Below are 12,801 nucleotides of genomic sequence, written 5' to 3' on the forward strand. Positions count from 1 at the left end.
AGGAAGGTCGCAGCGGGTGCCCACCCCGCGTAGAGGAACCTGGTGTGCCCTCCGGCACGAAGGAAGCTCCCGGTCCGTAGCGAGAAGGGCGAGGTACTGGCACCCCCTCCCCGCGCAGCCCGCGAAGTGAGGAGACCGGCTGCGGGGAGGGGGCGGAAATGGTGTGAAAGCAAGTGCGGAGCCCACCCGCAGCGACAGCACCCAGCGGCGACCCCTGTCTTCTCCGCCCATCGCCCGTACAGCATGCGAGCCGAGTGAGGCTGCCGCGGGCGGGGGGAGCAGGAGAACAGCGCCGACACACACACACCCTCCCCCGCAGGGCACGAGCAACGAGGAGGCCGGCTGCGGGGGCGGGACCGATCGCAATTTAAACGCGCATCGCAGCGGGACTTATAATGAAGCCCAAAGAGCGCGAGGCCTGCCTGGCCCGCGACGCAAGGACAGTAAAAGAAAATAAAGGTACTACCAGCGGGGGCCTACCCCGCATGACGACAAGCGTGCCGACACACCCCCCTCCCTGCCGCAGGAAGACTGCAAGAAGCTGCCGCGAGCAGGGAGGGCGATGTCAAAAGTAAGGCGATATCTGAAGTAAAGAATTGCCCGCCGGCAATCCGGAGCATGCCCCACCTCACAGGACCCCCGGGAGCATGGAGAATGCAGGCAAGCGGCCTGCGCCGCCGAAACACGCCTACACTGAGTGCGCGATGGCACGCACTGCCAATATGCCCCACTGAAGTCCCGAATATGCTTGGAAGCCCCAGCGTGACCAAAAGAGCATGTCTCCCACACACAGAGTAATGCCTTGACTCTGCAGCTACTGGCAATGCCTGTGCCCTCCTGCCTCTGGGTAAAATGAATGAAAAGACTTACCTGCTGTCCAGCCCATGTCCTGCTCCCAGCACTCTGCTTCTGCTGTGGATCCAGCTCCTCATCTCAGCCCGGGTTGAAGCCTGGAAGAGTGAAAAGAAACAAAGCAGACAGCTACAGCAGCAAAGAAGGCTGCTGCTAACTGACACAGAAAGCAACACTGCCATCTAGTGGCCACTGGCGGTACTGCAGCAAGAGGAAAATCAACAAGCCTACAGCAAGCCAGGGGAATCCAGCAGCCACAGGAGACCGACGGATCGCAGCGCAAGGAAGAAGAGGCAGCTAGGCATGTACCGCAAGGGCAGACGGATGCGCAATGGTGAGCGCACGGGAACGCGACAGAGGCGCACAGGAATGCGCCAGAAGCGCAGGAACGCGACCGAAGCGCAAGGAGGAAGAGACAGTGTGCCACAGGGATGCAACACCATCCCGCAGCGACAAGGAGGAAGAAAAAGAAAAGGTGTCAAGCCACATCCACCCCAGCGAGGACTGCGCTGTCGCCGCATCAAGTGGAGCGAACCCTCGAGAGAGAACTAAAGGACTCAGTGCAGATGTACACCGGACGCGGAAGGTACACTGCAGCGCCTACAGGAGAGGAACCCACTGAAGAGGATGGGCGCAGCAAGTATCCAACACTGGCGGGCAAGGATGTCGAGCCACACCCAGTGGCGCCAAGAAGCCACCACATCAAGAGATCATGGTACAGGGAGCAACGCTACACTGAAGATGTACCACGACGGTACGAAGAGTAGCACGCACCAGCGCCTGACAAGGCAGTGGACACAGGTAGTCACACGACGTGACGCACCTCGTGAAGCCGACCAGCCAAATGGTCGCACCACAAAGGCCAAGCCGACCTGCCAAACGGTCGCACCACAAAGGTCAAGCCGACCAGCCAAACGGTCGCACCACAAAGGTCAAGCCGACCAGCCAAATGGTCGCACCACAAAGGCCAAGCCGACCTGCCAAATGGTCGCACCACAGAAGCCGACTCGCCAGGAGTTGCACAAGGAGGTGACCGACGCACGGGTCAGTGAAGCTACAAAGCAAGAGGTCTGACGACAAGACCGAAGATATCCTGCCAGTGATCGGCAGCGAGGACCGTCAAGTGGTCCAAGAAGCTCAAGAAGAACCAAAGTAACTGGTGAAAAGGAGAAGATGAAGAGAAGGTCACGACCCTAACTCGGAATGCTGAGGAAGATGAAGAGAGTGTTCTCGGACGAGGACAAGACCAGGGGGAACACGTGCAGAGTGCGCGTGCTGCATGGAGAAGCCTGGCCAGATAAGAGGAGAACAGAAACGGTCCAGAGTAGGTCATGAAGCGAAGAGATGAAGAGACCAGAGTGGCACGTCCGCCACTACGAAGAAAGAAGATATCGCAGTGGCACGTTTGCCACTACAAGAAGAGAAGGAAGATGACATCGGAGTGGCACGTCTGCCACTAAAAGAAAAAGGGGAAAGAAAGAGATCTGAGTGGCACGGTTGCCACTGCAAGAAGAAGGAGAAGAAGTCAGAGTGACATGACATCCTCACGGAGAAAGAAATAGAGGAAGGAGAGAAGAGTGTGGCAAGACTACTCACACCTCAGAAGCAAGGAAGGTGACAAGCGTCAGAACACGGAGTGCAAGTCCTGAAGAACACCCGTGGCACGGAGAAAAGACCATCTGTTTGACGATGCTTTCAGCACACCTGGGATCTGCAGAGGTGAGCAGGCCGGACCATTCGAAACACCCACCTTTGGGGTTACACGGACACTGGTCAATGCCAGCCGTGGTGACTCAGGGGCAAAGGCCTCAGGGATGCCGGTGAGCGAGAGTGTCCCCGCGATGAGAGATGGTCATCAGCCGCCCTTCAGCAAAGGTCCCAGGAGGACGAAGACATCGCGTGCTAAAGACAGGAGCCAACAGCCACCCTCCAGGTCTGACTGCGGAATCTGAGGTGAGACCTGTCGTTTCCTCCGCACCCGCACTTATCGGCATGGGAGTAACACGATACAGGACACTTAACCCAGGCCAGATCTGATGAAGAGGGCCTCAAGGATATCCCGTGGCAGGGGAACACCTGTGAGAGGGGCATCCTGGTGAGAGGGGTGTCTTGCGAATGACCCGTCTTTCTGCAAAACAGAACACACGCCACAGATAAAGGAAAGGACTGGACTAAAAGATAAACGGCAACATCTAGCGGTGAACCACAAGAACTCAACTGTGTTTGTCGCCAAGAAAGTAAAGCGAAGAAAAGACTGTGAGAGCAACTTCAAGGCAGAGCCGCCAAACAGACTAGATCCATCGAGCACCCCTGACTGGTGCCACAGTGAACTGGTGATCGTCCGCGACAGGAAGATCATCGTCCGCGACAGGAAGAACATCGTCTGTGACTCCAGGCTGCTGAAGCGTGAGCGACTCTGCAGAAGTTTGGTCACTGTATTACATCTGTATATATATTTCTTTCTCCCCTAGGTTGAACATTGACTCTGGGTGTTTGTTATTAAAAATTGGGAGGAATGTAGTGTCCTAGCATGGACACGTTCTAGTGTTCACATGTGTAAGTCATACACTTTACACCCACCCACCACCTACGTCACTGGGTCAGGTGACTAGGCTAATAAAAGGGCCGAGCGCACGTGCTCGTGGCCAGTTAACCCACTATCCAAGCAAGTGTCCTGTGTCCGTCATTCCCAGCATGAGGGCCTAGGGCCCCAACATTACAGAGCACTATTAAAAACTTTAGAGAATACTGAACTTTCTTTATAACCTCACGGTTGTAGCACACACAACTCACCTTTTATGACTTTCTAACCAACCCATCACTTTGAAAACTAATTACTCGTCCATACTCTGGTGTGCACCATGAGTCCCTGAAAAGCGCCCCGCCCGCACAGCATAAATGGGAGGAATGCATGGGAGCCCCCTTTGACGAAGGAGTGTTGGAATATTGCTGCGCAGGCTAAGGAGCTGTCACTCAATTATAGACTGTGATTGATTCAATTCAAATTCATTCACAGACTGTATTGGACTCCTGGCTGCATGCAGAAAGCAGGTTTGAGTGATGACATGTTGTGTGCGTCATGGGAGTGCCCAGTGATCATGCTGAGCCGGGGGAACATATTTGGAACACTGGAGGAAGTGACAGGGGGCAGATGAGAACGAACCCCCCCTGGTTGAATTGCTTGGCTATGTGCGCGATGTACCCTTTGAAAATCGGAAGCTGACGGCTGTGCTTCTACTACTGGCTAAAAGGAGAGTGGCGATATGCAGGGGCAAGGCGAAAACCCCGGGTGACTGACCGGCTAAGAGATGCAGCATAATGCCGTAACCAGCTATCAGAGTTCTGGGAACTAATGCCCGCGCAGGCACGATCCAAAAATATTTAGGAACCGCTGCAAAGATATCTTGTTGCTCAGCTGCCCGACCAGGTGGTGGCCCCCGTGGATACTGACTGAGCGGGTGCTGACGGAATGCTTCCATGAGATGGGGTGCATTGCTGATTGCTTCACATTAGATGGCCAGAGAGACCCCTCACTTTATCTCTCCCTCTCTGTTCTTCTTATGCTCCTTTCACGTATATGTTTTCTTTATAGGATAGCTCTGTGGATTCTCGTAATGCAGAATGAGCTATGTCTGGCGTGGCTACCTGAGCGGCCTTGCATGGCTGAATGGACACTAGGTTGCAACACATACAGCATATATATTCCAAATGTATGAAGACACTGCGTTTGCTATATTGATCCTTTTTGCTCTATCTCTCCATCTCTCCAGATGTGCAGGGGAAGATGGATGCGTATTGTATCTGTTGTTGATCTATAAATAAAGAATTAATTTAAAAAAAAAAACATTTTATAGGAATTGTTCAACAAACATGTTACATGTGTATTTTACAGAGATCTCGCAGCCAGGAACTGTCTGGTCACTGAAAAGAACACGTTGAAGATCAGCGATTTCGGCATGTCACGCGAGGAGGAGGATGGTGTCTATTCCTCCACTGGCGGCATGAAGCAGATCCCTGTGAAATGGACAGCCCCTGAGGCGCTCAATTACGGTATGCCAATAACTCGGAGTTTCACCTTGGTATTTTGATTGTCTCATTAATCAACAATGATCAAGCCCAACGAAAAATATTTATTAATTATCTTTATTTTTTTACAGTAATTCGAATATGATATAGTACTATAGTCTTTTATACCCTTCGATTTTGCTCTAATTCTACATTTTATCTTCATGTGGGACATCTCTAAAATGTATGGAGAACATGCAGGGAGAGGCACTAGAGTTTTTGCCGTCCTTGTTGACAGTGCCTATGTAAACTGTGCCATGCTTCTTTCTGCCAGGCAAGCATGCACAAACCCATGCTCGCACACAACACTCACCAGAAACAAACAGTTCATTTACATATGTCTGAGTAGGGCGGCCAGGGAGAGAACGCTTGGACGATTCAGTGTATGACACGTGACAGGTGACCGCGGACATGCTGCCACGAGGGTCACACAAGACTAGAACACAGGGCACGACATTGAACGACTACCACTGAATACAGGGCGTGCACGCTTACAACCATGGTTTTACATACATTACTGTTACATCAGAATGAAGCGCGCCTTTAACGCTTGAAGATAGCCTCTGTCCTGTGACACACGAATATGCTATTCCAAATGTCGGTGGCTATTATGAATGTCAATTTGTGATAACTTACGGAAAAGGAAAGCTAATGAAGAGCTATTAAAAAAAACAGACCATTTAAGCTGTGGCAAAGTACTATGGCTTCTATACCAATATGTCTTTAAAGATTTGCACCACATTTGACACTGTACAGCGAGCAAACAAATATATGGAAGAACTATATTGTGAAAATAGCAAACAAGAATATGTTTTTCTGTTAGAGAAGGAACTAGAGGATGTCTGATTAAATGAATTACTATGATAAGACAGCTGTCCTAATAAATTGTACAAAAAAGAAAGCTGTATCAAAGTGCAATTAATGTGACGTAGTTCTTGATGGTCGATTTCAGGAAGGTACACATCGGAGAGCGACGTCTGGAGTTTTGGGATTTTGCTTTGGGAAACATTTAGTCTGGGTGCTGTCCCATATGCCACCATGTCTAACCAGCAGACTCGAGAGTCACTTGAACAAGGTATGGAATTTATTTCAACTCAGTACGAGGCGCTCTAGTAGCATTTGACCTGCTTACATCAACTGTTTCTATTGGCCACATGCATATTAAATGTTGCGTATTTAACATAATAATCTAGAACTGAGGTGTTCAATATTGGTCCATGAAGGGCAGCTATATACCAGACGTTCAGGGTATTCACATGGCACGCATTTATATTCAGGTAATAGAGATTAGAATCACTTACGTCATCACCGGTTATCCTGGCACCCGTCCTGGATCTGGCCCGACGGATTAGGGTGTCCCGCAGCCAGAAATTAATGCCTAGAATCATTTTTTTCTAAAACCTAATCTTAGGTTGTTCGCAAAAGTCACACTTCTGTTTTTTTTTTTTTTTACAACAGATTTTATTGATTTTTTTCAAGGTACAACAGGGGCAGAGCCCAGCGAGCATATTACAATCGAAATGCAGAATAGAGAATCCTCGGGTACTGTATAACTCCCACCCCACATCCGACAACGAGAAACACCCATCGCCACCCCATGAGTGCACCATACATACTTTAATAGCAATTTATACGCAAACCAAAGGAATTCCCATCCACGTCTTTTTAGCACCAAAACTTTACATAGATAAATCATTCACCACGAGTCGTTCAATAGGGTCCCTGGTAACTGCCTGTGACATTAAGGACAAATCTATACCCCTCTACTTGGCCCACCTAGTCCAGATTTTCCCATGCTTCTGGGGACACCCCCTTGCGTGGAACACAGCAACCTCCGCTGACATGCACTTATCCAGGGCCTTTTTCCAATTGGTTTTACAGGGCGAGGACGAATCCTTCCAGTGCTGTGCTATGTCCCACTTAGCCAGAGTGAGCCCCAAAAATAAAAGGTGTCTTTAATACCTGTTTCCCCCGATGTCTTCTGTACTGTGTAGGAGCGCCAATCTAGGGTCTGTCGGGCAGTGCTTAATTTGTAAAATATGAAGTGCAGGTGCTCAAATGGTTGTCGGAGGCCACACCTACTTTTCTCCGGCTCCACCCACTTCATCCACTGGCTCCACCCACTCAATTCAGAATCAAAATGGCTCGACGTAGGACTCTGAAGCAAAGCGAGTCCTGAGAGTCTCTTGTTTTGTTGCAGACCACACTACAGAAATATTTTTTCTACGTAGAAAAATAGAGTACATTTTCACCAAAACCTTGGCCTAAAAATTACAAGCATCGCTCAAAGGTGTTGAACAATCACAGACATGTGACGCCCTGTTTGGGAGCATAATCAGCTCAAAACGTATGATTCAGACAATCTCGATGTATAAATGGGTGCAATGTCTGATATTTATGTTTCTAATCTCTCTTCATTGCTTGATTTTGCTCGCTAGAAAGTGTCAGACACATTCATAGTCATTGAAATATCACTAATAATTACACTGATTTGACTGAAATTATGAAAATGGCACTTACAGCAATCTGAAACCTTAGCAGCTATGCGGCGGGCGGGTGTCAGTGTCACTGGACGAAGGGTGCACTGCACTTCAGGGAGAGCAGATTAGGACTTCACTACCTGACAAATGAAACTCTCCAATGTGAGCCCTGCCGCCAAGAGAACACTTCCTCCCAGGCCTGGCTGTTCCCTATTTACTCATCCAGCCTCTGCCTGTGAGGGAACCAAGCTGCTTCCTGCACCAGAGATTATATCCTGCTACCAATGTCTATACTTGCTGTTAAAGGCCCCCTACCCGAGTTAAAAGCCCAATTCACAGGCCTATAAGGGATAGAGGGCGACCCTTTAATAAGTGGTATTGACATACACAGGTTAATAAAGCTGTTAGAGCATTTTGCCCCCAATGGTAATATGATATTCTAAAGTCACTGGAGCTAAAAGTCTTCCAAGGCAGTGAAAGCAGGCACCTCAATCCGTCGGTCTATAGTATAGGCCCCAGGCAGGCATGCATAGGTAAATGCAGAGAACAAATCATTCGGCTGTGGCCGGCCAGTGCCTGTCGGTTGATGCCAAACTACACTCACCTGCTAAAGCCCCCAGGACCCTGCTATTCTACGGAAACCTAAAGAAATGCCTCCAGGTGGCTCCATGCAAATGAGAGAAACCATTTTACTTTGTGCACTCTCTCTACGCGACCGCGTGGCGATATCAGCGCAGGGCAAAGGAGCAGGCAGGGGCCACATTGTGTGCCTCATGTGAGGTGGCACACTGATGGTGGCGTGTGGCTACCACTTGAAAGGGGAGAAAAGGAGGTACCGTTGATGCCCCAGTCATTCCTCTCCAGGCAGGAACAGTAACAGTTCATGTTGCCATTGCATTGTGAAAAGTGGAACAGCTACTTTAGCCAGCTGGCCCTTTTTTTCACTAATGTGCTGCCTCCATAGCAGGTGTGAGGTCACGGCTGCCCGGGGAGAGGGTCAGTGGCGGAGCATTAACTGTGCAGTGACCAAGTCTGCATCTGGCGCACCCACTTACCGAGGCCGGGCTTGTTCACTGGAATATTGGGCTGCAGTTTAAGTCCCATCTGTTTCTAAGTTTATCAGATGCTGATACTCTTTTATCACTCCGTTCTGGTCTGATGCTCTTGCCAAGTAGAAAACCTGCTCTCACTGGCTATGCTGCTCTGAGTCCAGCCCCACTTTACCTCTTTGAGCCACAATTGTGCATTTTCAGGTTCAATGCTAAATGAGTGCTCGCAGAGGTAACTCTTGTCAGTACTAGTACTAGTCCCTTTAGTCCAACTATAGTCCGTATTGAGCTACTGCTTACTCACGTAGATGATGGGACTGTCACGATGCAATCTGCATGGAGCTTTCTATTCACATGAAATGTTAGCACACCTCCCGTTTATACCACCAGCTCAAAACAAGCTCCCAACAACTGAGCAACAGTAAAATGAGAAGCTAGTGTTGTTCGAATTATAAAAAGTGCAAGCAGAGGTCATGAACATGGAATTAAACACGTGATCAGCAATATAAACACACAGTGTGTGAAATGGTCACGTATACGTGTGCTTTTTAAAAACTGAATTCTGTTCCTATTCAATATATGAATTTAAACGTAATTCGAAAACTCTTAACTGGAATATTAAAGCAATACATGGTTTAAGTTTGCTTGAGTTAGGAATAGGATAATAGGCGTGCATACAAAAAAATGAATGCATACATTAACTGGTGCTCATGAAAAGCCCTCCAATACCTAGTGGATAATTTCCGATGTTGTAGATTAAGACGCAGGTGCCGAGCACCGGAAGCCACCGGCACCGGCTCAAACTAAAAACTGAATATATGTGATATTATTAGGCATCCAGGTGGGCTCATGAAGAGGATGAAGAAAATACAGACTAGGGACAGAGAGAACCGATTTGAGGCACACATCCATTAGGGTCGGTCAGTCAGCATTCTTGAAAGACTTCCATACTCAGAGTTGGAGATATATTTACCAACTGCCATTAAACTACTCTGACTATTGCTGCCTCCCCCGCCTTAAAAATGGCTTCAAATCATGGCTTTCATCTGGGTTGTTGGTCGCTTCCAGCTTGGCAGTCTTGCAAGTGCGGGGCTGGGAGCAGGCCACGGATGGCAGAAATGTGACTGCACAAACTGCCTGCGCGGTGTTGCAATGGCAATGGGCTAATTATAGTACTTATGCCCGCATCCGATCGGATTGGCCTTTCCGACTAGGCCATCGCAGCACAGCACCAAAACTGAAACTGCTGTTGCACCCACAAGAATTGCTTCAATAATATAGTTCCGTTGTGTGCGCTAGGGCGATTACTAACACATTCTCGTGGGGTGGGGTGGACAGTGGACTCCATTTGTCTGTTATTTATTTTGGAGCAGCACTGAGGGAGATTCTTCTTTTTTTGCTAAGATTTACTGATGATCCAAATCATCCATTCCGATTGCAGTACAACATAAACTAGCGCCAGTAAATAATGTTTGTGGTTTGTGCACCAGCGCAAGATAAGAAGTTCGACAGCCGCTGCCCCCACCCCCTCGAGCTAAGTACACAGACGCTGGGGCAGTGCCACACCAAGAGGCGCGTTTGGCGGCCCAAGCTACGCCACAGGATGGGGGTAGACAGTAACGACGATGCGTGGCTACTACTGTTGTTTAATTTACTTTATAATACTGCTAAATTTAGTAGTACTTACAGTTACGGTGGTGGGCTGGGGCACACTGCCTTAGAGCCAGTTTATTTACCAATTTAAGCTGGCCTGCCTGGGCCTGGAGCTACATTGGCTGCCCTCAACGTCCTCGTGCTGCGGCCGCTGCCTAGAATGATGATGACTCCATGCGGTGTGCCGGGGCGTGGCAATTCTGAATAAAATCTGCACACGCTGCCGCACAGCCCCAACCCCCGAACAACCAAATCCAGCCCAATGCCCCAATCTCAATGTCCCGCCCACCGGCACAACAGTACACTACACTAAGGGCCGCGGCTCGGCGGCTGTCAATGCCATCATATTTGATTTTGTAATCTTCTGTTCTGTCACTTGGCCGAATCAATGGCTCAGCTCTCTGGCTCTCACAGCCGCCGCAACACTCGTCTTCATCGGGACTCGGGAGCAGAGTTGGGACTCTCGAGTCGGACTCGGGAGCAATCAAAAACAACACTGCGCCGAGTCAGTACTGGAGTGAGTTTAGCTTTATAATATATGAGTTATTAACTTATTATATATAATACTTTTGTTACAAATACTGCGTGCAGCCAGCAGACTCGTAGACCCGGCCCTGATAATTAAGTGCCGGTGCTAAGCACCGGAAAGCACCGGCACAAATTAAGCACTGCTGTCGGGACATCCCACGGTGTCATTCCAATCCCTGCCCAGAATCGTCAAGCCACAGAGAAGGTCCCCCCAGAGCTGTGTAAATGTATCTACGAACGTCTGACCTAATGTGATCTATTTGCCGGCTATGGTGCCGGAGATAATAGTGAAGAGCCCCCGGGTTCTAGCCAGTGTTGTGTAATATGAAGCGGTACTCGGCGGTGGATGAGTATCGCCGTGCCGCGTGATCCCCTTGTAAAGCCGGAGTGGTACACTGTAGCTTTAGTGCCCAAAAGGTGAGTCTCCTGCAATAATAGGATGTCAGTCGAGTAAGGCTTCGCTAAGTGAAGCACAGCCCACCGTTTGATCTTGTCCAACAGTCCCGAACATTATATTTGAAAATAAACAACCTAGGCAATTTAAGAAAATGATAATACAAACTGATTCAGTATCCACTAGTCAGAACAACTCAATGCAATGAAACAAATATGGAAATTAAAATTATTTTTTAATTTTAGTTATTTTGTACATCCATCAATAAAAACATTTTATTATGCATAAACAGGTATTAAAATCATTACAGTGATTAAAAATACATAAGTTGTGATCCACACAAGGGTGAGAAGTAAACAAAGTTGTGGCACAATTGTATACTTTTCAACAGTCCCGAACATTCCATGCAAGAATAGTGAGTTCCCCCCTACGGAGATTTACCTGTGACCTGAGTCATCTCTACTCTCTAAAGTGTGCAGTGACCAATGGTGCATTAATGACGTAGCTTGGAGGCATGTGTCTGGTGCGCAGAACACAAAACAAACAACCTAAAACCCAACAAGGCCCCCCCCACCCCCCCCACCCCCATACTTCCCAAAACACGGAGTATCTGTCGTGGTGGAATCCTGTCCCAGGCCACCAACATGATGACCCAGGCAAGTCCCCTAATGGATCCTCCCCACCCAACATCACCCAAAACGTCCAGGGCGGTCATCGACCGGCACCTCTCAGAGCAGGTGAAGAAGACCCCAGCACATCCGGATCTGACTCTACCCAGCGAGGAACCACAGCTTCAATATAGTGCTCTGTAGAAGATGAAGGCTAGAATATGCCCCCAGCCAGGGTGGTCTCAGTTTGCATTCCCCGATTGACCCTTAGAGCGGGATCTGTGGCTCCTTGCCACAGTGTCTCTGTCCTGCTGACCGCTTCGATGGGATCCCTGCGAAGAGTCCGAGTCCAGCGGCGAGTGCGGCTTAAGAGTTCGTTTCTCATCAGTCCAAGCGAAAACCTCCTCAGGGGAGTCAAAGAAGAGAGTCTTGGCATTATATATCACCTTCATCCTGGCGGGGAACAGCAGCGCGTAGGATAAGTTCAGCTCCCGAAGACGTTGCTTGGCTGCCACAAATGACTGACTCTGCTGCTGCCCCAGCCTGGTGTAGTCCGGGAAGACCATGATGGGATGGGATTCAAAAGACATTTTGACCTTGTGAAGTCGGGCATAGCGGGAGCAGCCGCTGCAGCGAGGTCTTTATAATCGGCCTGCAGCGATCGCCGGCCGCGGCCTAGCCCACACAGCACGGCCCAGCATGGCCTCCGCCCTCAGCCACAGCCGCGTCGACACTGGATGTGGACTCCACTGGCGCCAAACTGCACCTCTGGGTCACGGTGTGCTCCGCAAGTAGACGTCTGCAGCAGCGGCATATGGGGTCAGGATAACAGCAGGATTAGGGCTCCGAGAAGGTGTTGGCTAGTGGAGCTCTACAAAGACGCATCCGCCATGCTCGTCTTCGAAGCCACGCCCCCCACACTTCTGTTTTTTAACCTGAAAATTATTCATAACAACTGAGAACTCACAGCTCCTTATCGGTGTAACATATCAAAATGAGCAGTAAGTAGCGTGCAGCATCTTCGGTAGGTTGGACACGCTCCTAATGGCAGCTTGTATACTCAGGACATATGGTGCTTCCTGGAGACAAAGGAAGCCACAATAAGTACATTGGCTGGACACTTGGCATTACAAGTTCCCCAGCTCCATGATGGCTTCACTGAAGTATGGGAT

At 49.3% G+C, this 12,801-nt stretch overlaps 1 protein-coding gene across 3 annotated transcripts in view; it reads left to right on the forward strand.

Annotated features, from left to right (window-relative positions):
- FES (FES proto-oncogene, tyrosine kinase) overlaps positions 1–12,801 on the forward strand; it is a 580,113-nt gene that overhangs the window by 547,615 nt on the left and 19,697 nt on the right. For all 3 annotated transcript variants that reach the window (XM_085644363.1, XM_085644367.1, XM_085644366.1), the window contains exons 18-19: positions 4,745–4,902; positions 5,870–5,992. In XM_085644363.1, coding sequence (XP_085500489.1) covers positions 4,745–4,902; positions 5,870–5,992 — 281 coding nt within the window. The remainder of the gene's footprint in view (positions 1–4,744; positions 4,903–5,869; positions 5,993–12,801) is intronic.

This window comes from Triturus cristatus, chromosome 3_1 (assembly GCF_964204655.1).
Source record: "Triturus cristatus chromosome 3_1, aTriCri1.1, whole genome shotgun sequence".
Taxonomy (NCBI): Eukaryota; Metazoa; Chordata; class Amphibia; order Caudata; family Salamandridae; genus Triturus; species Triturus cristatus.